The sequence below is a fragment of the Tympanuchus pallidicinctus genome, unplaced genomic scaffold, assembly GCF_026119805.1.
Source record: "Tympanuchus pallidicinctus isolate F22 unplaced genomic scaffold, pur_lepc_1.0 scaffold24, whole genome shotgun sequence".
Classification (NCBI taxonomy): Eukaryota; Metazoa; Chordata; class Aves; order Galliformes; family Phasianidae; genus Tympanuchus; species Tympanuchus pallidicinctus.
This window is the reverse complement of record NW_026294741.1, coordinates 775,592-800,557: the sequence shown is the minus strand read 5'-3', so window position 1 is coordinate 800,557 and position 24,966 is coordinate 775,592. Positions and strand designations below refer to the sequence as shown.

General features: G+C 38.9%; 1 protein-coding gene and 1 long non-coding RNA gene across 2 annotated transcripts; one reads left to right on the top strand and one right to left on the bottom strand.

The window, feature by feature from the left end:
• Positions 1–412: 412 nt before the first annotated feature.
• NOS2 (nitric oxide synthase 2) lies at positions 413–19,374 on the bottom strand. Its single transcript, XM_052689079.1, has 27 exons — positions 19,258–19,374; positions 18,832–18,910; positions 18,157–18,279; positions 17,920–18,068; positions 15,715–15,877; positions 15,241–15,332; positions 14,693–14,834; positions 14,228–14,367; positions 13,453–13,627; positions 12,973–13,074; positions 12,152–12,346; positions 11,692–11,774; positions 11,232–11,376; positions 10,876–10,980; positions 10,368–10,417; positions 10,099–10,273; positions 9,469–9,601; positions 8,976–9,054; positions 7,914–8,092; positions 7,114–7,277; positions 6,090–6,300; positions 5,669–5,756; positions 4,945–5,066; positions 4,171–4,319; positions 3,292–3,486; positions 1,578–2,738; positions 413–1,164 (listed from the first exon to the last, which is right to left on the bottom strand). The coding sequence occupies exons 1-26, from the start codon at positions 19,362–19,364 to the stop codon at positions 2,673–2,675; spliced, it is 3,411 nt and encodes a 1,136-aa protein (XP_052545039.1). The 5' UTR covers positions 19,365–19,374; the 3' UTR covers positions 413–1,164; positions 1,578–2,672.
• Positions 19,375–19,408: 34 nt separating this feature from the next.
• On the top strand, positions 19,409–24,610 carry LOC128083632 (uncharacterized). The gene is made up of 3 exons (XR_008208131.1): positions 19,409–19,457; positions 23,862–24,003; positions 24,501–24,610. It is a non-coding gene; the product is annotated as an uncharacterized LOC128083632 (long non-coding RNA).
• The last annotated feature ends 356 nt before the right edge of the window (positions 24,611–24,966 follow it).

The window sequence follows — 24,966 nt, the reverse complement described above, 5'->3', positions numbered from 1 at the left end:
AAAGCACAGCTTTACATTTCATCCATCTTATCTAGATCTTTCATACACAAACAGTAAAAGCCTTCAGATAAGTTGAGCCTTCTTGCTTTTCATAAAGAAAAAGAAATAATGAATGTAATTATCAATTAAATTTGAAGGATGAGGTCATGTATTAAAATACAAAAAAAAACAAAACAAAACAAAACCCTAAACCTCAAGCATGAAGGTTACATCCCACCAGCTGCAAAGGGAAGCTCACTGTGGACTGGCTATATTATTACATCCCAGCCCTGCAGCACAGCTCCCACCAACCCAAGGCAATGCCTTTTCCCAAAGAAGAGCAGCAAATCCAGCCCAGAGGCATTGCATCATCACCTGCCTCCTGCTGAAAGCCTCAGAGCACATCCTAACCTGGGATTTGTGCAACACAGAATATGACTTGTGCATTTTTGTTATATTTGTTTATATCTTAGTCAAGATTTTGAAGTTCTTTTTGTTTTTAAAGCATTTGTCTTTCATCAGTGAATAGTCCAAGAATCTTTTCCCTGAAAAGCAACAGAAGCTTCCCTCCCTCCTTTCCTCAGTCAACAAGTATTCCCATCTCAGTGAAGACAAACTCAAGCACAGAGACCATTCAGAGCTCCAGACAGCTGTGATGTAACACTCAATTGCATTTTAAACCCTAAAGCCAGAGGGGACCACTTCACCAGTACTCTTGGCAAGAAAATGCATCTATTTTGTTAAACACATAGCAAATGCATTGTGCTGCAATACTCCTCCTGAAAGCACAAGGCACACACTAACACTTTAAAATATAGAACTTACTTCTGTTGCCTATGTTGGACTTATTTGAAGCCCAGAGCTCAGAGAATCCTGGGCTTATTGAGAGCTTTCTAAATGGAGATGGAAGTTACCTCGTTCTGCACCTCACCTCAAAACTTCAGAAGCAAAGAATGTGTTAGAGCATGAAATAACATCCACATACTTGCTATGAACCTCCTCTGTCCTCTCTCTGTCTCTGCTGTCCCACACTTCCTGTTCTCCATCATCACTGCCCACAGCCTTTCAACTACGCTGCGTTTCTCATCTTATGTTTAAAGCTGTCCTGAAGAACACGTGGAACACACCGCACATACGTGACACTGTTGACTTTTGAGTGTCAAATCCTTCACTGGATTCCAGCTCCTGGAGACAAAGGATGACAGAAAAAAATCTCACCTTTAGCTTTTTAATGCCATCATAAATTCCTGCTGATTTTAGGAAAAGAAGTTATAACAGAACTGCAAGGGACAGGAACCAAACTCAAAACATAACTAGGGCAATATACATCGCTCCAATTGCTGTTTTGCATTCTTTAGTTCACTATCCAGAAGGCAAGATTCACATCTCTCCAGAAGTAACAAGACCGTATAACTCATCTTAGGCAGGCTGTGTAACTCACAGAGATGGGCTCTTTGCTTAAGGAGAGAGTGCGGGTTGGAGAACACCTCACATCAGCCTTTGGAAGCAGAGAAACTGCTCCTGATGAGTTCTTTGTGACACCAAGCAAAGCATCATTAGAAATAGCAATAATCACACGCAGATGGAAGTTGACTCACCCAACTGGTTAAGAGGGTCTTCTGGCTATAAAACACACCTCCTCAAGACGCAGCCTCCACCCAGGAAGCATTCTCCCATCGAAGGCTTGCTCTAAATGAACCCAAGGGGAGGCAGACCCCTGCTGGTCAGGTGGGAAGCTCAAAAAATTGCTTGCACCTGCGCTTCCTGGCCACCATCCCTGCCCCCCCTTCACCAGGTCCTCAATCATCAGCTCAGGCTGTGTTCTAGCACTTCCCCTACATTTACCTACCAACCTGCAATTTTTTAGGCTGAAGATAATAGGACACAGAAGTACATTTAAACTACACCAATTTGTTTGTCTTAATAATAAAGGTATCTTTTATTACAAACAAATCAAGTAAAGTCAGAGCATAAAAATCAGATGGACAAAGTGCTTTTGAATTTTCTGAACCTCATTACTGTAGGCTCTGTAACAACAAAAATTCAGGTTGGTGTACCTGAACTACAGGGAGCAGAAATCAAACTGCTACCTCCTCACATGTATGCATTTGAAGTGTAAGTGTAAGCAGCAGGTATTTCCACTCATAAGCTGTTGTATTTTATCACATTTGCAAGAGTTCCTTTAGATACAACAAATCTTTGGACATTTCCAAGTGCCACAACTTTGAAGATAATACGCACAGTAAAACAATAATATAAATAAATTCAAACAGATAAATAGTCCATTAAAAAAAAAAAAAAAACCAACAAAAAAATCACTTCCTGCAATAGCAAAAAACTAAAAAATGTCACTAATAGCAAAAAAAACCTCTAAATTTTCCTGGTGACCAGGTTTTATATGTTTTGTATTTGCAAAAGATGACAGACCTATACTAACCTAGATAGAATTAAAAAAATAATTGGCATCTTCAATATTAATCTATTAAAAGAAATCTGAGAACAACAAAAGATAAATTTTATATTTTTCTTACTTAAGGCTAAAGCTTAGAAGTCAAATCCTACTATCAGATGTGCAGCATTTAGCTGGAATAAAGAAGAGGATTTGATCCCTAGATTTTTGAAAACAACAACAAATGTGCAAATATCACGTACAGACTGTTGGTCCGTGCCTGGAATGATGGGATGCAAATCTCTTATGTTCTTTTGACTTCATGTGGGAACACAGCCCCAAATATATCTTCATGGTATCGCTTTTGGCTCTGAAGAAGAAAACAAACAAAAACCAAGAGATGAATCTTTCTGTGACATTTAAGTTGCATTCATATGACTAATTCTGTGATGGTGGACTTTCTTGCTGCCAATAAAGGAACCAAATTGCAGACACACAATCTCCAGACAAGTTCTGCTGACAGAACAGTCCCACAAAGCCAGCCATACTCAGACACTGTGCTTTCAGTGACTGCCCCATTACTTTCTGAAAGTCACATTCCTATTTTGGTACAAAAAAGTGTCAAACTTTTGATGCTCTGGAGACATCGCAAAGCTAATGGCCAGGATCAAAAGAGGGATGCTGGGCAAAATGTAGTATGTAAGAGAGGAGCATGACATGACATTCATACAACCTAACCAAACAGCAACCATGCATTTTAGACAGTGGTGAGCAGAATAAGCTGATCAGCTTAGCACTTAAGCACTTTTCTTTAGCATGCTGCTGAAAAGAAACTAATTGCCTGCAAGATCTGGAGTGTGACTCTGAAACCTGTGTTGGAGCACTGTCTGAATGGAAAGAATGCCTTCTACATCACAGAATACCTTTAGCTGGAAGAAATACTCTTCTGCCTGCTTCTCTGTGTAGTCCAGATTTTTTCCAAGCATCTTCTTCAAAGTCTGAGCAACATCTCTGGCCATGCGTACATCTCCACAGACATACAGATGCCCTTCCTCTTTATGCAAGATATTACATACTTTGGTTTCCAACTCATTTTGAAGAATATCTTGAACATAGACCTTAGAAACAGAAAAAATATCATTAGAAAAGTTCTCTTTAATAATACTTTTTAAATTTAGAGTGGGCCTACACAGGAAGATTCGATACATCCTAACTATTCCATATGCTTCAGAACAGCAAAGGAGAGGAAAAATATCTTAAATGCTCTCTCCACAATCCCCAGATTGGAAGGCTGGACTTGTCCTTGATTAAATCAGAGTACGTTAAGAGACTTTTATTTAGAGCCAATTACCACTGCCAAAGATTCCTGACTTGCTACAGAGGCAAGACAGCTTAAAAGGGTACTGAAATGGTGACAAATGATGGAGCCAACTCATTTCCAACTCACAGGCTCATCATATCCTGCAAAACGTACGGTTTCCAGAAGTGCTCCAGCTTCTAATTTCAAAGGACATTTTGCACTCAAAGGTTTAATTGTATGTCTACTACACCTATCAATAAGGCAGTGAGGATTTAAAATACATATGTACATATATGCTACTCATTCAGAAGTGAACAGTGAGAGGCTCCTTTGCTTTGGAGGAATGGAGCCTTTTGTCACTTGTTCACAATGCACTGACACTAACAGTTTTGTTTTGCTTCGTTCTGTTTTTCAATAAAATTGTTAAAGAGAGCCCAAACATTAACTTGAGGGACTCTTCCTAAAGGGGCCAGCTCTTAAAGAACAAAAGAACCAGCCTTACTTTAGGTTGACCAGGTTGCCTGGAGTAAGCTGTAAAAACTTCTTTCAGAACTCCTTTCCTCTTCATTTCTTCAACTTCTTCTTTGTAGATATGATCCATATCTGGCTGCCGGCAGCCAAACAGTAATATCATGTCACCAGCTTTGATCCCTGAAACCAATACCAGAGTTATTTTGGATTGCCTAGTAAGGCCCATTATCTCATACCACCGTCCCCAGAGAAAACCCTGCCACATCAACTTAGTTGGGCAATGTAATCACTGTTTCTAATTAGTCTTTCTTGCTAAAACTCTGAGGAGTTTATGTGTGCATGAGTGACAGCTCCTGATTTTAAGTCTGCATCAGGACTGAATCTGCCTGAGACTTCAAAGTACTATGTGGAATCACCTATTGAAGCACATTTCCCAAGCAGGATGATAGAGACAGGCCACAGCATTTCCTCTCTGCATTGTGGCCCCTTTGTGAGAGCAGAGCAGATGCAGAACATGTAGTACTTATACACATAGGCTACTCTCTGTGGGTGACCAAATACCTCAAGACCACCAGAATGGTCTTATGTGGGATGGAATTATTGGCTAACGTTCAATGTTTGATTCAGCCTTGTGATGACAAATCTCTACATCGCTAGTTACTCAGCTAAAGTTTAGAAGTGTCCCCACCAGTTCTGTAGTTCTCCAAACAAAACCTCCACCTGAACACATTTTCTTTGGAGGACTATGGATGTCTTCTGGCTGGATGAGTTTTGGCCTCCCCCAAGTGGCAGTCCCTGTAAGTACCTTTCTTTTCCAAGTCATAGAGACGCTGCTGCCAGAAACTTCTGAATGGAGCAATTCCTGTTCCTGGGCCAATAAGAATGCACGGCTTGGCTGGCTCCTTTGGGAGCTGGAATCCATCAGCACTAACATGCAAAAATATGTTAATTAGGTAAAGTAAAGCTCAGAATAAAAGTATTCCTAGAAAGTTGACAGAATGATACTTAGTGATCATCTCTGCTGCTTTGAATCTTCTCTTATTATGCTTTGTATGAGAGGATAAATGTATCTTGAAGGACTGAAGAATCAGATTCTCTAGTTTTTTTACAAAATAAACATTGATAAGTGCCCAGTGATTTAGGAGAGTAATCATCAGTGATTTTGTAGAAACAATTGGCTTCAGCCCTCACCCGAGGTCACAAGGTATGGCTGAAATACATGTTAGAAAACAGGACACGATCACCTCTACCCTTTGCCCCTTCCTTCTCCCCAACCCATCTGCACCACAGGACATACGGTGACACTTGGGAGTAACTAAGAAAACGTGTCTGAATGGACTTCTAAAAGCACTGAACAATTTCCTTCATTAGAATCCAATAAAATTTCCATTAGTTTCCTGAAAATTTCATGGGAATTAACTTCAGGAGGCATCTAGGGAAAGAAGCTTCACAGAATTATACAGCAAGTATTTGCCTAACCATTCTTATTCCATGATGTTCCTTGGCTTCTTCCTATGGCATACACTCACCTGCGCACAAAGCAAGGGACTGTTTCATTGAGAGCTATTTTGTTCAGCCACGTGCTGCAGACTCCATGGTGCAATGGCCCTTGTCCATCTAATCAGAGGAAAAGAAAATTATTTGTAAGCATTCAAAAGCTGTTTGCTTTTTAAAAAACAGTTTCTATTTAACATTATGCTTATAAACAAGAATATAAATGATCTAGTAATCATTTATAAAACAAGGACATACCAGTGATGCACTATTTTAACAAATCCTGATACAGCATGAGTATCTGTACTGCTGTGTACTATTCTGCACGTATCACAACACAAACTTTCTGTTACAGATATGTTTCATGTCATTTAGCATACACAGATTTTTCTGAACCACAACACAGACTAAATATCATTTAACTGAGACAGAAATTTAAAAAACACAATTCGTTACCTCTTGTCCTGTAGTTTACCACAGCAACTGTCAGATGAATCTCTCTGGGTGTCATGTCACAGGAGGAACTGACAGAGTAGTATCTGGGTTTCAGAAGTGGCAGCTGAGTCAGTAAGAAAGCTGTTGAGACTTCAGCAGAAGGAAACTCTTCCAGGACCTCCAGGATGTTCGGGCTGTTGTAAAACTTCCATTTATTGTATTCTTCTGTGCTCTAAAAGCCAAAAGCCACTATCACAATATTACCAGGCCCCATGCTGAATTCAAGAGAGCAAGGATGTTTGAAAAGTAACTTTTAAAATAAGATTCCTATTTTATATACAATTAAATATGAAATAAACTGCAAATCAGCAGAGAATTCTCAAAACCATCCCTAGACTAATACTTGGGTTTCCTGAAAACATTGTTTGATTTTTGGAAACAGAAATATCCACTGTCATTTTTCTCACATATACGTTCTCTCAGAGAGGATACAGAAACCAAAGTAGAAGCTGCTTTTCAGCCCCCTGGCTATGGGATATCTAGAAAACTGTGTAGGCTCAGGTCTGGTTGAGCCCTTACTGAGTGCTTGCTGATCCCAGCAGAACAGAGCAGTTACCACACCTATGAGTCTTTGGTTACTTGAAGTGACATTGCTTCTACTTCATTGGTATCAAATTCTGTGAAAAAATAAAAATACCTAGCAGCTCCTCTGCAATCTCTCCCTCTACAAACTCTGAGATTTTTTAATGGTGTCTCATCAGAAACCACCAGGGCAGGCAAGAGAATCAGGCAGGCAAAATGACCCACCCACAACCATACAGGAAATACCAGACCTGAAGAAAACTCCTGATTCCCACACAGGTTAAGCCATAAGATCACTCCTTCTTTCTCTCACCATGGTTGGTTTAACACACTCACAGCATATGTAACAGAGGAATGGAAATCAAACACCATCACTACAAGCATTTCTAAAGCTTCTGCTTTTGAAAGGCACCAAAAGATCCATTATGGAGCACGTTTAGTGTAACTTCAGCCTAATACTTACATGACATAAAACTTCCAGTCTCTGTTTGTCTCCTTCCGCTCTTACCAGCTGGGAGAGTTTTTTTAGAAGTTGTTGGGAGGGTGAAGTAGTGATATCAAGGAAATATGTCAAAGCCTGGGAGAGAGTGCAAGCTGGAATCTTTTTCTGGCTTGCCCAATAGCCACCTGGAAACAAGGGAAGTAGAAGATCATGTGGCAATTCCCAAGGCATTTAACAACTGTAGTGCTATGCAAAACTCAGTGTCTTTTAAAATATGACTTCTGATTAGGTTGCATACAGATCTGAACCACAGATTAATGTGAGCTTTCAAGCTTTTTGTGAGTAGAGAATCTGATGCAGAGAACCACTCTGTAATAAAGCACTATGTTTTAAGCAAAAAGTATGATGGAAATCATCTTTCTGTGTGTTCAGAGTCCCATGATTTCACAGACTGCAGCTACTAAGATGTAAAAAAAAAAGGTCATGACATGTAAATCCATGTTAAGGATACACACATTGATATGTAACAATGATAAGGAAACTGTAGACTAATTTCACTGCAGTCAATAACCAATTTAGGAACTAAATCACAAATAGTGTCAGCCCAAAATATCAGACAATGCTGGTGAAGTTACCATGAACTGCCTTAGGACATAAAAACAGAATCTAGAATTAGAGGAATACCTAAAAGCATCAGCAAAATCCTAGTGAAACTTAAAAGGAGGATAATATAATCAAATTCAGCCTATTAAAATTCTCATGAATTTTAGGAAAACCCATCAAATATCCTCTGTTATCAAATGTGAAGGGAACCAACTTACCTTCAGTACAGGTTTCAAGTCTGATAATCTGATCAGCTGGAGGGGCATCCTTAACACGTGCAATGAGGCTGTGGACTAATTCTGGCTGGTTGCCTGGGAAAATCCCAATATGTTCTCCAGGCAGGTAGTGCACTTCCTGATTAGACTCACAGGAAAGCTTAACTAGAATGGTAACACGACTAGATATAGAAAAAAAGAGATCATTTAGATCATGATTACATTGACAGGAATTCCCTTAAATTACATAGAAAAGACATAAATGTGAAGTGACAGTTGGCAAGGGCTTACTGTTCATTATCAAATCATCAGATCAGCTTAGTAATTCATGGAGACTTAAGCAAAAACAGTATAGACATGTGAAGGACTTCTATGAAAACAAATAAGATGCTGAAGTGCTGCCTGATCTGTCCAGTATGCCTGCAGTCAGCCAACGGCAGGAAGTGCAGCTCTACTGAAGACTGAATAGCTCACACATTACAGCAGCTCAGAGCACATCCTGTAAGATGACTGCATTTAGAACAGGGATGAGAGAGACTTCCTGGAGGATGCTGAAGAGGCATTCATGGATGCTATTTCTAAGACAGATGCCGTGCACTTATTGTCCTTTTGTATTTTTATGTTGTCTCATCTCAGCTTGCTTTTAATACAGCTTCTTGTACTGAATCTCTTTCCACCCTCAACTGTTTTTTTCCCTCTATTAAGGGGCAATTTGGTTTTTCCTAAATGAAGTAAATATTTGTCAGGCACGTGGCAGATCAAGCAAAGGAGAGGGACCTTACACTGTCCTTCCACATTTAGTAGATATCAGAGGGCCATATTCATCAGGTTATTTAGTCCCCTCTGCTGCCAGAGACTTCACTGGGAAATCAGCTACTATCTACACAGAAGCGAAGTCCCTTACTATTGTCGTGGTCTGGTGATCAGTTTTTATTTCTACTAAGGACGGTACAAAATTTGAGCATATTTCTCAGTAACACAGGGAAGAGATGTTTATAACAAAATATTTTAATTGTTTAAGATTTTAATAAAATGTACAATATTCAAAGAAATGAGGACTCATACCTGGATTTGAAACTCTGAAGATTCTGTCTGAATTTCAGCTTCATGGGAATTATATCCTTTCCATGAATGTCTGCCAGTGCTGTTGAGAAAAGAGGACATGACTAATGAGAAATTGTGTCACTAGGTTTGTTTAATAGATCTTCCAAGAACTCAGAGAATAGAACTGAACCACCTGCTCTAAAACACCATATACTTCTCATCAGCCACATGTCCTCTATGCACAGCTTCTCTGACTAAAAGTATCTCAACTCTAATTCTTCTGGGATTGTCAAAATGTACACCAGATCTGGTATTCTGATGTTTTTGTGCTGGAAGATGTAATGACTTATTCACTGTAAAATGATATCTTTTTTTCTTTGACCACTGTTTCATTACAGGAATTCTACCATCCAGCTATAGTATGACTGTTATCAACATCAGACAACCTTTCCAATTCTGACATAAAGTAAATGAAGTAAAATTGATAGAGGAAGCAGAAAGTCAGAACAAATACCTTTAGTCAAGTCCATGGTTTGAGAGTCATGTACTATCCTGTGTTTCTTAGGATTCCAGCTGTCATCTGATGTGTATATCTCAGGTAACTGAATACTGGTTTTCCCACGGATATCAAAAATGTCACAGGCAGTCTAGAAAAAAGTAGTAATTATGACTATTCATGGAAAATAAATATTCTTAGTGTTGTCATATGTTTGTTGTTCATTCGCTGGTGCTATGTTTATGGGGAGATTTCAGTTTCACTGACTGTTGTTATTTATTGAATTTGTTGAATTCAGTAATGCTATAGGATTTCAGCGAGTTTCCACTTCTACATCAATCTTGCTAAAAAAAAAAAAAAAAGATCTACTTAGCAAAATTTAGAGGTCTGATGCTACTGCCCTTACTTTTCTGGGCATCTCATTATCCAAAAGTTTTTGGGGAACTATGTGAGTACTAACAAATTACAGAAAAGGGATTTCATTTCCCTTCCATTTAGATAACCAGCAGATGAAAGGGAAGTTTAAAATTCAGATAGCAAGCCATCTCTGCTTTCCTTCATTATTCCCTGTTTTTCTGGGATGCCAAGACCAAAATAATTGAAATGAATGAATTAACTAATACATAAGCTAGATATTTATGTAGTCACCTTGAACGCAGTGACTGCCCATGTGCGAAAGGCTTCTTCTTGACCATTGAGTTCATCTCCTTCACCCACTGGAGTGAGCTGCAAAGCCCCCAGTTGGGACAGTTTGTGGTCAATGGCATGAGCAAAGGCACAGAACTCAGGATACATGGTGGACCCCAAGCCAAACACAGCGTATCTGCAGAAGGAGATGCAAATAAGATCACTATGTTATGGTGAATGAAAAACAAAAGAATTCATCTTAAGTAAACAAAATAACAAATTATTTTTACCTAATTTTTTTTCTCAGCAATTTCATGGTGAGCAAGGAGTTCTTTAATGCCTGCATAAAAATTCATAAAACATTTAATGTTAGAAAAATACTCTTTCATTTAAAAGAGAAGTGAGACTCTGATCTACACCTTACTTTCATACATAGAAATGAATGACTGACTTTGATACACAGAATACCCTGAGATGAAAGGGACCCAAAAGAATAATCAAATCCAATTCCTGGCTCCACAAAAGTTTACTTATAAATTAAACCATACATCTGAGAGTGTCGCCTAAACACATCTTGAACTGCAGCTTCTTGGTGCCATGGCCACTTCCCTAAGCAGCTGTCCCAGTGCCCAATTATACTCATGGTAAAAAACCCTCTCCTATTTCTCAGTCTTAATTTCCCCTGAAGCAGCTTCATGCTGTTCCCTCAGGTCCATGACTGGTTCAGAAAGAACTCTGAGGTGCTCATCTCAGCATTCTCTGAGCTGAGTTGCCATGTGCTTCTGAGGCAAGCAGTACCTTTCCATTATTTGGAGAATCTCCATTTCCAAAAGTGCTGGTAACCACTAAAAGAAGAGTTTCTTTTTCCAAGTCACTGATGTTGTACTCATCCATGCACAGAATCTGGAAGATATAAAGCTCATGAGAAACTGCTAGGTGACATAAGAACTTGTGTTAGATCTCTCTGTTGTCAGATGACTGTTGACCAAATTTACAAGGCATTATTCTATATGAAAGAAGTCAGAATCTAAGATCTAACTTACATTTAGCAGACATACAAAACGCAGGCTTAGAGAATGAAAGATCTCGCAGAAGCTGATATAACTAGGCAAACCTCATCTTCCGTTTAGTTTAAGTGACCTGTATTTCCTCACCTTAGTGTTGAAGGCACAGCTGAACAAACTGCACAGATTGCTGGCTAATGTTTCTGATTTCCCAGTCTCTGTTGCATAGATCACAGTCACCTTGGACCTGGCTGCCATTGTTTTTCGCAGGAGCAGTGACGCAAAGAGTACAGCCCTGAGGAAAGAAAGCACATCATGTATCGCTTTGAACATAGCTGTGTAGAAACTCAGGCTGGTGCACAAGCAGTTTCCTAGATAAGGCTCCTTTTGGGCATGGGTATTCCTTGGAAGATTGCTAAGAAGCAATGCAATACAGAAAGCCCCGAATACGAACATTAGATATGAGCATTACCTAAGCGTATACATGCAAGTCTATAGTTCAAACATACCAGGTCATCCCTACTGTAATAATTATCAAAAAATGTGTAAGGGAAGCACCAGAAAAATAGAATATTTCAACAAAATCATGATGTTTATTTGAGCAACTTACTTGGCCAAAATGCTCAACTTTATTTCTCTTTTCTTTGGCCGACGGCTCTCATCATGCCAGATGTGTGTTTTCCATGCATCCACCTTCAATTAAAAAAAACTGTGTTTCAGATAAGAAATGTGAAACAACAAATACACAATTTGTGCACAGGTGAAAGGGAGAGATTTGACAGATCTACATCTATGATTTGCTGCCTGTACAAACACTGACCATCTCTACAGCACTAAATAGCATTATATTTATAGCCTAGGAATTCAACAGAACTAAAATTATCTCACGCAGTAAAAGAGAAATTGCTTGTTCTTTTATGAATTTATCCAGCAAACTTTGATTTGTATGCACCAAGACTAAGAGCAGTGTGAGTAATAGGAGCTTTTCATTCAGACTCTTCTGTATCTCACATTATCATCTGCACTGCTGAAGTTGTGTGCTAGAATCTTTATTTTTTTTTGACGTGTACCTGGTAGTAAAAGAAGGGAGTGAGGACGTAGTTCAACATCTCCTGGTGGAACACAGGAGTTATGCTCCCTGACATAGGAGGCACAATCCACACCCAGTCAGCTGGGCAGCCTCCTCGCACACGGTACTCATTCTGCATGTATTTCATGAAGGACTCAGCAGCTGAGTGATGATCCATGATAGTAACATTTTGTTGCTAGAATAATTGCAAAAAGAGAAATACATATTTAAAAAGTCCATTCCATAGTAAAAGTAATCCTTTTGCTTGCTTAATATTCCAAGGAATTTATACAGTGTTGGGAAATATTTATTACTAACAACTATAAAATGAAGATACGGGTGGACCTTTGACTAAGAATTTTATTAAGTCCTTTTTTATTTATTTTTAACATCAGCATTTTACCTTTCCAGCATTGAGAATGCATGCTGAAAAGGCTATGTTTCATTTTTACCCATCTTTCATAATGTCATGATACCTTAAAAAGACTAATTGTGAATGAAATACATGAATTCCATGGCTTTATGTAGATTTTGACACTTAGACATCTGGGCTAATAAGATGAACAATCTTGCCTTTAGCTTCCTTTTTGTTTTTTTCTCACTTTCCCCTCTATCCGAGTTTTTTTCTGGCAACAACAGGGCATTTACATTCCCCTGCTTTCCCAGACACAGACAGATAATAAGTACATTGGAATTATATTGGTAACCTCCTGTACATCGAGTGTTGGCACTGGCACTAGCTTTGTATAAAGCTGTTGTTGTAAGTGAAATGAAAAAACAGAGTATTCAAAGTGTTTCCAGATACCAGACTCACTGACTTACCTGGAAGCTATGAAGCACAGCCACATTTATCTCTACAACAGCTCGGTCCTTCCACAGTGATGCAAGTTTGTTGGTTTCCAGTCCCATTCTTCTTCCAACCTCCTATAATTGGAAAAGAGAGAGAAAAGGGAAAAGCAAATTTACTATGCTCTATATACACGTCCTGATTTCTCCACCTCTTCACATTAACATGCAGATAAAAATATTCGAGAAAGGTCAACCTTATGCTGGAGAAAGTGAGAGCCACACAGACTTGGTATCAGAGGTATCATGTGACCTCTATTCTGGTTTGGAGAAGGAAGAGGGGCTCTGCCGGACCGAACGAGTAGGGAATGACAGCATCTGGTTCTAAGTCATTATTATTAATTTGCAGAGGGAAGGAGCCCAAGACATGCAACTAACATCCAGGACTCCATTGCCTTGTCAGCAGCAGACTGGAACTAATAACAAATCCATTCTCTCCCCACTTCAGGAGATTACCTTCAGGATGTTGTACCGCTGCACGTCACAGAAGTCTCGCACTCCAATCTCTGTGCCCATGTACCAGCCATTGAAAGGACATGCAGTGAATTCCAGGCCTCCCACCTCAAGGAGCATGTTGGCAACCGCAGGCAGAGCATACCACTTCAGATCCAACTCCTTAAACCATTCATATCTGTTAAATAAACACTTAATCTGTTACTTTATGTATTCCTCCCTTAGGCAACAACCAGAAAAGCCCAGGAAGTGAAAGATCACTGTCTCTAGGGAGACCAACCCATGAAGCAATCTGCGAAAGCTTGTAGCAAAGTTTTCACATAGAACGTGGTAACTGGGAATGGCCTGCTAAGGAAACTGATGAACAGTATGACAGAGTTCTGCGATCTGCAGCCTGCTACCAAAGCAAAGATGAAGCAAGAAATAAAGAAAAAAAAAAGGCAATAAGCATTTTGTTGCAAGTGCAACCATATTTTACATGCATTCCACTGGCATTAGAAGCTGTGTTGCTTTTGTGTGTCTTTTGTTTTTTGGTTGTTTTTTAATTCTGAATCTGATTGAAATGCAGAATATTAAAAAAAATCCAACAGAACTACCACAGACTTTGTTAATTTAAATCTCATTTTACTGTTCCAACAGGCATTTTGTCTTTCAGGACAATTTACTGTAATTTCATCCTAACAAAGAACTCAGAAAATGACTGCCACAAGCACAGGATAAGCACGTGCCAGGGTGAGGCAGAGGCAAAAATGCGATTAGCTACACCTGGTGTGCTTACTTTGGATGCTCCATTGGCACTTCAAGGATAATCTCTGGCGGGTATTCAAATATTTCTGGATCTTGGCCGTTTGCTTGGAGAACGAGTGGAACTACATCAAAGCGGCCATACTTCGGCTTCCACCCAAGCTCAATGCACAACTGTAAGTAAAGAAAGAGAATTTCTTTTTTGAAGTCTTCCCTCCTGTTAACCCTCTGAGGTAAATTCTCAGTGCTAAAGGTTGTCTTCCCACTCAAACAAGACCAAGATTTAAGAGGAGTTTTAGCTCTGTTCTGAGATGGAGGGGAGTATTTCACTGCACAGTAACAAACTGTTGCTTCAGCCTGCACCTAGAATCTGTGGGGCAGGAAATACATAGCTCCCTCCCAGACTGCATAAAAAAAAAAACAAACAAGAAAAATAAATGAAACACGGGTGAGTTAATCAAGATGGAAAACAGTTACGATTCTGTATTTGGAACTCTACCTTTGTGAACTCCACACTTGCAGGGTCTCCTATGACAGACCCATCTGGCATCTGATATCCAGCGTATCGGATGAACTGGCTGTTCCAAACACGGAAATCATGTTTCCCATCAGTCCTCTGAGGGAAGATAGTGATGGCTGATCTGCTCAGAGAAATGATTCAACCCAATTACATCACAGCAGCACATCAAACACATTCTGATTATTAAGATACAAATTGTTACTGGCAGCAATTATTTTACATTTCTAAAATAAACATCATTAAGAATAAAATCACTCATTCTTTCCACTCATCTCCCCGAATCTTCAAATCATTTATTTCCCCAGGAACTGTGAAGGATTTTTGCAACATTAGCCACAAATGTTAAAAACTTTCAAAATGGTTGATGGTACATGTGAGAGGAACATGTAAGTATCAGAAGAATTAAGAGCACAGACAAGTTGTCAAAATATTTAGATAGATCACATCAGGTCTATTGCAGAGTTCTGAAACCAGACCTAGATGGAATTTTTGTTATTTAAAATTCAAATGAAATAAAAGAGATCTACCTTATATTTCCATTGTTTGTGGCAAACTGAATATGGCGACAGATATATTCAAACATTTCCTTGGCTGTTTTACAATCACGTGCATCAAATACCTGTATGTTTCCCCCAGAAAGGTAAAGAAAAAATTAATTTGAAAGAATAATACAAGCATGTTATTTTTCTAACACAGCTAAGGATAGGAAATCAGTATTTCTCAATTCACTTCTAGGAAAGGTTTATTTTTTACCTTTCTTTTATTTTCACATGTAACAACTCTCCAAGCCCAAGAGATGGACCTCCTTCCATAACTTGATTGGTTCTTAAATGTAACCAATCCTATATAAGTTTTCCTTCTACTACAGAGCAGAGAAGTTCAAGAAAATATTGATTTTATGATATGGACAGGAAAGACAGTCCTCAATTGAAGCAATTGGCACATTTTACCAATGTGCAGCAGACAGCTATTCAGCCATAATTGTTAGAGTCATAAGCTACCTGTAGATTGGACCACTGAATCCTCCCAATACACCTTGGAGCATTCCTCCAGGCCTGTTTGGCAGCAAAGATCAGTTCATCCTTTGTCAGATGGTAGGTTCCTGTTGTTTCTATCTCTTTGGTCACTGTTTCTAGTCGGGCCAGGTGCTCTTCTATTTTTAACCTGTTAAAGAGGAAACAGCCATGAAAAGAAACAATGAAAATTTCAATACTTACAACTGATCTAAATTGCAGATGCCTCTTTTGTTCTGGGTCAAGAAGAGCTCAGACACTGCAAAAAACATCAAGTTTTGGATGTTTCGGATGTTTTTTGCAGTGGCAAAGCATCTTTTTGCAAGAGACCTTCATCTGCATTGGTGATTTTATGTACTAGTATGCAGGTAGAGCCCATTTCCAAGGAGGGGGTTGGTATCTATACTGCTTCAGATAGTGCAAGTTTGATATACACTGAGAAATCCGTCCTTCTCAAGTATCCTCACTATCTGGGTGTGAAATGGGTCAACATATTTTCTCATTTATGAAAGCATTCATTACCTCAAAAGATGAGCAATCCCACCATGTTCCAGGCATGAGAAGTCCCCATCATCTGCTCCCAAATCCTCTCTATTGCACTACACTTCTGTCCCCAAACTACAACTATTATCTATTGCAATAGCAGAGGATCTGAAATTTTTTATCCAAAGCAGTGGATGTTCCTGGTAAAGGGATGAGTTAAATACACAGGATTCTAACTGAGGTCTGATCAAGTGACTTTTTTGTGGCTTCTGAATTTAGGAATTGGCCTTACTGAGTACAAATGACAGCTTACTAGCCTCATGAATGAACTACCATAATAGAAACTGAACTTGTAACACTGCCCTTTCACCACGCAATGCAAATATCCATTGATGACAAGTTTTTCTGTGCAAATTTTCAGTTTAAATTTGGATTTTCCAAACTAGTTTGGTAAAAATGTCAAACACAATCACACAGAACTTAGAAAATAGACCAGCTTCAGCCCGACATGGGAATAACTGACTGTTCCCTCAAAGTTCAATTACTTTCACAGGGCCAGAAGTCTTCTGAGCAAAGTAAAGCTCTGACACACAAAAAAAAAGGAAGTGCTGAGCAATTATTTTGTTAAGGAAACCAACTCTAATTTTTTTTAGTTTGATAATAGAAAATGAAGTCAAAACATTAGCAAATATTTATCACAGCACAGACAAAAATTGTTTTGTTGGTCTACAGACAGAATGAAAATAGCCTGCACTGTCTGAGAGTTTTCACATTTTCAGCAAGATGAAAGATCAAGGGCAAGCACATAAGACCATGCAAATCAATGTGATCAAATACCACAGGCACAGAGACGTGCAAATGTAATACTCTGGCAAGCAACCATAGTCTGTATGTAACACAGGAATTTTCTGAGAGATTCTGTTGGAATAAAGCTTTGTAGAAGAGTTCAAAGTCTCTAAAGAAGAAGGCATTATGTGGCTGAGTCCCTTTGAAATCCCAATAATATTTTATAGTGAAATATGCAAATGGTGAATTGTCACCGAAAGCTTGTCACTTGAAAACTTTGTCACTGCAAATTCTTGGACCTCAGGCAGCTCTTCCAGCTTTTCCTGCAACAAGATCTCTCTGCACCATCTCTATTTTTGTAAAAACACACAATCCTGAAGCTAAAGCATTGCTCTCAGCATGCTCAGTAATCTTATGTTGATGATAACACAGAGCAAGGTTGAGAAGCTCTGTGGCATCACCCGTCCTTCCATACTTTGGCCAAAGCCTTGAAAACATACAATAAAAGAACAGAGAAAAGATGCTTGGAACAGCACAAACTGCAAGCATTACCCACATGTCTAAGACTAATCTGAGAAGGGGACAATCCCATTAACATCCAATGTTAAGAAAACAGAAAGTCACGTTCTGAAAGAGCCCTGAAGAACCTGCTTATTCTAGCATACTATAATGCAACACACTCTGAAGGGATGGGGCTGAGAAATGCACTGAAAGAGTCCACGGTAGTAATCTCTAGACCTACGATTGCAGAAGCAGAAGATGAAGTGCAGTAATGATTCTGTTCACATTTTTAATAATCGCCTCTTTTTTGGAAGCATGCTATATAACTGCCAATACCTCTGAAGAAATTAAGCAGCCTAGTCCCACACACAGGTAGGAAGGCAGAGGATTTTTATTCCACAAATGAAGATACAGTTAGCTTACTCTTTAAATGAACTGTAGTACTGCTTGACAAAGTCTATTGCCTGAGGTAGAAGCTCTGCTGGAGGAACTGGCCCATCTCTAGTGCCTCTCACCAGGCTCTTTGGGGTCATGAGTGCTCCTTGGCAAGCTTTGGTCCGACAATTGATAACCTGAAAAATAATAACATTTTACAAAGCAATGTCACACTACAGATCTTCAGAAAGTTCAGAAAAATTACTGCTTAGGCTTCTGTCTTACCTCCTTTGCTGTCAGGTGTAATGTGTCAAGAAGGCTGGATCCGTTTTCCAAGTTCCTTACTTTTACACGTCTAGGACATGTTGATATTTGGTTTGAAGCTTTGATACCATTTTGTGGGGGTTTCTGGCCATAGAAAAGATAAAAATACACACTATCTTCACAACTATTAAATATCATAATGCTTCAATTTTATTTATATGTTACTATTGAATACTACAACTTAAAGGCAAAGACTGATGTGATCTTCTCCAACAGGACTATTTATTCATTTGAGTATTAAACTATTGACCTGATCTACAGCTTGATATGAAACAGCCAAAAGTGTTTTTGTACTAACCAAACAGTATTTGCCACTACAAACAGCTTTGTAACTTTAAAGTCATAGTTTTGGAAAAAAAAAAAAAAAAAAAAAAAGCAAATCAGACAAAATTAGAGAAAGGACAAAGCTTGGGTTTCAAAGGAGTAAAGGAATTTGGCACTCCAGTCCTACTGACTTAGCAAAGCACCTTTTCATTCAGAAAAGAGTTTTCATCCAAAGATCTCACATCATCCCTAACCTCATGTCACCACAGTTACTCCTTGCATGAGAACTCTGAAAGTTCTGAGCAGCAAGCACAATCTGTGTGAACTGTCAGTATCAGTGAAACTAGAAACAGACCCCGCTCCATCACTGACCTCTGCTGAAGTGATTACAGGTGACATCTCTATCTGCTTCTTGCTTATACTGTGTAATTTGGCATCATCTTTCACAAAGCTTTAAAAGACAAAAAGACAATACAATAGAAAGCAATATGCTTAGTTTTTACTTTTAAGTTTTTATAGCACACAAACGCCTCCACAGTCCCAGCATACATGTAACCATTAGGGCATACCAGATAAATTTAGAACCATGACAGTTAATTACAATGCTTTATTTCCTCAATGAGGTATACAAAAGCTTAAATGTACCTCAGTAAACCAATACCACCTTACTAAATCAACACCGCCCAATGCCCCCAGGGATAACTGCTCCTTTGTTAAAGTTACTGCAGTGGAAGCACACAACAGTATCTTTCCTTTTCAAACAAAAGCAAAACCACAGAACTGTGACAAAGATCTTACCCATGGAACTTTGTATCTTTCTCCACGTTATTATTGATATCCTTCTCTTCAGAGGACTGATTCTTAGCAACACGAGGTTTGAATGCAAACTGCCATGGGCACAGCATTTTGTACACTTTATTTATGCTTTTACTTCACAGCGCTGAAATCTTGTTTTGTGCGATGTGGGAACGCTTCTGAGGAGAGAATAAAACCACAAGGTCAGTTTTTGACTAAGAAGGTAACTCCCTTTGAGAGGATGCAGAAACTGCAGATTAGTGAATTTGATCTAATTAACTTTCAGCATTTAAAAAGGAAAAATTACTTGATACTTATAGTAACGACACAGTGACAAGGAGAACCGTTATTTTTAGTAATGCCACAGCCATGTTTTACTCTATTATTAGGTAAATGATAGCATAAAACAGCCAACACATCCACGCTTAAATTCTCTGAAAGACACACCTTGAAATGTTCTTTGTTTTTCAAAAGTTTGTAATGTGTCATTAAATGTTGTACTATTTCATATCACTGCATCTATGCAAGAAAAAAAGGATGTAAAATTTTGCTGTTATTCATATAGTGATTATCATCAGAAAAAAAAAAGTTTTTAAATTAAATCAAAGCATTTTGCAACGTATTCAGTTGTCTGAACCAAATGGAATTCTAAGATGCTGAATTCTGTATGTTGTGAGATATATATACATGGCAGTGTTTGAATGTAAAATCTAGCATTTATATAAGACTGTAAGCAGCTTATTTTTATTTACTATAACATAGATTTTCTGCCAAAAGGAGATTTTTGTGCCAGTGAAGGTGTGTCAGGAAAAAAGGAGCTAAGCAAAAAATTGCTTGGTAAAGCAGAATTAGTCACAGAGTTTGTGTGTTTCATAAGTCACATTTTAGGCCAGGATGCTGTGTGCTGTCAAACCACGCAGGAAAATAAAAGAATGTAACAGTCTGTGCAGAAACTGAAAGGTGCTAGAACTAGTCTGTTAACCCAAGTAAAATACACAGGGTGCAATAACCATTTGTGTACTGTTACAAAATAGGAACACATCTAGATCACTATATTGCAATAAAAAATGCTGCAGTGTGTCTGTGTGTTATTACAAATTATATTACTGTGTGTCATTTTAAAGCATGCAAAAATGAAGAGGGAAGAAGAAAAACAAAGAAAAAGAAAGATGAGAAAAAAAAGAAAAAAGAGAAATAAGAAAAAAAAAGAAAAAATAAAGAGAACAGTAAAGAGGGTGAAAGAAAAAGCACGAACCAGAGAGAACAAGAGAGAAAAAAAAGACATTAAAAAGGATGTGCATATTTTCCATTCATTAGCAATTAGTATATAACTTGCTTGCATTTTATGCTTTCACAACAGAGTTGCTCAAAGAACATTTATGGTATTACCCATTTCACCCACAAACCTTTAAAGTCTGCTGGAAGAGGGATGAAGTTTTCAGAGTAGCAGGATAGCCTGGAAATAAAAGGAGACTGATTCCATTGAGACACAGAGAGACAATTCCAATGAGACACAGTGCCCTTACCGTGTTTTTGTGAGAGATGTTTCCAAACCTGGAGAGGGACTTCTCTGTGCAAGTTGGTTTCTTTCACTCTCTCCTGCTCTGTATCCCTCCTGTGAAGCCAAAGCATTTTATATACCCTAGAGCTATGCATGCAAAACAGCAGATTGAGACTACAAATAGACAGTGGTCAAAGGGGGAATCCCTAAAATTCCCACACTCTCTGAGGAGGGAGGGCACGGAGCCGAGGTGCTGCTGCTGCATTACGTATTGAATAACCAGTGACAGAGCTGTTGACTAATTCCTTGATCTTACAAGTATCCCTTCCCTCACATAGTGTGCTGCAATCCTGACTCCTACAGTTCTCAGTCGTAGATGCAGGAAGCACTTTTTCGCAGAAGTCTGCAGGCAATATTAAAAAAGAAGAAATACACCCTGAAGGAGCTCATATTGTGCCCCTAGGTGGCTGTTCTCCTGTACACTCAGCTAGGAGCTGCAGGACTAACTCTGTGGCTTTCATAATGAATTTAGAGCAATTTTACAGAATCATAGACCTTAAGGAGATTGACCAGTAAAGTGTTTAAATAAACACTTAAACTTAAGACAGGTATTTTAACATGAATATACACTTGGTAATATATTAGTTCCTTATTTTTGGTATAATCTTAAGAGACTTTTATCAATAGAGCATTTGTAGAATTCTTTCCTCTACAAGTCTCCATATTGCAGTCATTGCTGCCTGTGAGGTTTGCCCTTTTGTGTTCTACCAACATGTTAACTTGGAAGGAAACTGCAACTCTCTCTCTGTTCATACAATGTTGTATATGTAAACACCAGGAGGACAGACAGATGATGAAGGTGGGACTACTGAGCTGATTTTAGACAAAATGTGGATATAAATAAAGTACAGAGTTGGGTTTCCCCCCAAGTTCTAGAAGGCACAAGCAATCTGGGATCTGACAGTGGCATACAGAACACAGAGCTTTTAGGCAGCTGCTGACTCAGAAATACTGTAGTATGTCAGTCCCAAAGTCTCAAGGACTTTATCCTGAGTTGTTTCCTCATGAGCATTATGTATGACTGGATAATGCCATGTTATAAAACTTCCTAGGTGTTTTCAAATTACAGTAATAAAGACAGAAAGATTTACATGTTCTGATCAAGGGTCTGCAGAAATTTGGCACAAGGCTATACAAGAAACAAGGAAACAGATTCTCTTTTCATTTGCCACTTTTCTACTGGGCAAGCTTGGGCAAGGCATTTTTTTCTCTATGTCTCAGTTTGCTATTTAGAAGTGAATATTAAGTGCTTGTGTAAGGCACTCACTGATGAGGTTACAGGTACCTGGGTTCATGCATGAATACACCTGTATTTATATCACATTCAGGGTTGCAAAGAAGAACCTCTTGAAACAGAGACTTGAGTTGTCCATAGTTTGAGCACTCATCTGCTTGATCGTATCATGCTTGTGTTCTCTGCATTCACTGCTCATGAATGCTCACATTTTTTTAAATAACTGTGTGTCAGTGGTCAAATTGAAAGCGTCAGAACTGTAAAAGAAGTTCAGAAATGAAAAACAAGGTTATATTAATCTTACAGTTGCTGTTTTGTCAGGATTTAAAAATTGCGTGTATTCTTTCATTTTTTATTAAATCTAAATTTAATAAATTTAAATTTATTAAAGCATAGAGAATCTTCACACAGTACTGAAAAAAAGATGCATCTTTGTAGATATTTAAATGATTTCAATTTCTAAGATTTTATTATACACCCTTCCTGCTTCTCCTTGATTGGAGACTGCTGAAAACAAAGAAAGGCTACACAGGGGTTTGGTAAGAAAAGTCACATTTAGAATTACCAGAAGAGGAGGAACATCTTTCCTCTGAGCACTGCTTAATGTACTGGCAGTAGATATAGCCATTCAGTGAACTGTTTATTCACCAGTTTTTCAAGCAGGACCTATTCTTTTACTCACCAAAACCAGCAATAAAAATCTCACCACACTTTTCTCAGGTGGAGCCAGAGATTAGCAAAACAAACTCACAGTGTCCTCTTTCCACAAACATTCCATGGTGTCTGCAATATTCCTTCATCAGAAAACCAATTCCACAGATTTTGTTTTATTGCCACTTGTGCCTCTGCCGTAACAAAGTGCAAGAAGTACTTGCTCTTCTTATATTAACTTTGATGACAGAGGTGCCCTTTCAGAACAGAATGTTTGACCTATTCTGCAATTTCATGAAAAATCAAGTCACATTTTTTGACTGCAATATTCTGCATCAACTTCAGAAGCTGTATTCTTGAAAACATTTAAATAACAAACTGTATTTGTATGGCTGCTCCTCAGAGATCAGACAAACGTAAGTCCTAAAAGGTCTACTAAACTCAGGCAAAGCTGATGATAATGAGCTTATTTTATTAACTTCACGTATCCCAAAGACACACTTTTCCATTGTTTCAACTTTTCCTAAATCACTAGAGATTTTCTTCTAATTTCTCTTGCCTATCAATCTACATGAGACATGCCTACACTGACCTTTCAGAAACATTCCATACAACATCACAAACTAGAAATGTAACACTGCAGCCATCTCCGAACATTTGTCATCTCAGAAGATCTAAGACTTTAAATATTCGACCTATAGAATCATAGAAAGATTTGGGTTGGATGGGACCTTTAAAATCATTCCCACCCCCTGCTACAGGCAGGGACACTTCCCCTCTCGCTCAGGTTGCTCGCAGCCCCATCCAGCCTGGCCTTGAGTGCTTTCAGGGAGGGGGTATCACAGTCTCGCTGGGCAACCTGTTCCTCACATGTCTCACCACCCTCACAGTAAAAAACTTCTTCCTGATATCTCGTCTAAATCTACCTCTTCTAGTTTATAACCATTTCCCCTTGGCCTTTTGCTACCCTCCCTTATAAAAGTACCTCCTTGGCTTTTCTTTAGTCCCCCTTCAGGTACTGGAAGGCCACTATAAGATCTCTTTGGAACCTTCTCTTCTCCAGGCTGAAGAGCCCCAGCTCTCTCAGCCTGTCCCTGTAGGGCAGATGCCCCAGCCCTCTTCTGGACCCGCTCCAACAGCTCCTTGCCCTTCTTGTGTTAGGCACTTCAGAACTGCACACAGTGCTCCAGGTGGGGTCTCACAAGAGCAGAGTAAAGGGGCAGAATCACCTTCCTCGACCTACTCATCATGCTTCTCCTGATGCTACCCAGGATATGGTTGGCAAACCTATGATAGGGAAGAGGTATTCAATTTTCATTTACAAACTGACGGCTTCATTCTTTATGCATTTCCTACTCCTGAGGAGATGTACTCTGTCTCCTGCTTTACTCCTTTTGATTAACCTCACTGGTTGAACAGAAAATTTGGTCCTTAAAGTACCAATAGCACAGAAGCATTAAAAAAGAATAGCAGTGGACCTCGTGGAAGCCAGTCCATATAGATTACCCTGTTAGCAAGACTGGCTGTGACCAAGTTATTTTTGAACCACCAGAGAAGTGCAAGTCAGTATTAGGAGCAAAACTCACAGCAAAAGAACTGTCTAATTACTTCAGATGAGATACCAATAAGATTAAGCTGATCAATTAAAAGGGAGTCAGATCATGAAAGGCCATTTGCATTATGGAAATGGACTCATGCTCTTCCGTAAAATGCTCATTATGTTCCTTTGTGGTATAAATGATTTAAATCATTTGACTCATTAAGAACATTTCAACAACTCAATTTCTGTTTCTTTTCCAGGCTGAAGTTCCTTTTTCTTCATCAGCTATTCACGCTTTCCAGCTTGCTTGCTGTCACTTGACTACAGAAAAGACATCAATTCCCTGGCAACACCTCACCATGTGTTACATGCTTAAAAAAGATCTTCTAAGATAAGTAGTTTCCCTGTGTGCAGTATCCCATGCCTGGAACAACCTGATGCTGAGCCAAAAGAAATTGCTTCCTTACTCTGTCAGTTCAGAGGTAAGTAAATATGTAAACAACAACGGCGAGGATTTGTGCCACTGACTGGGTGTCAGGTCACGCTAGGAAAGTGTCTACAAGTTGCTTGCTAGCAATTTCAGGCTTCTGATTCAGAAATGTTTCCTGTCAATAAATAGACAAATAAATTAAACCTGTTCCCAAACTCCTACACTACATACCAAATGTACCAGAAATTGAAGAGAAAGCCTGTGACACACGGACTGTGAAGAAACCAAGAGCTGTG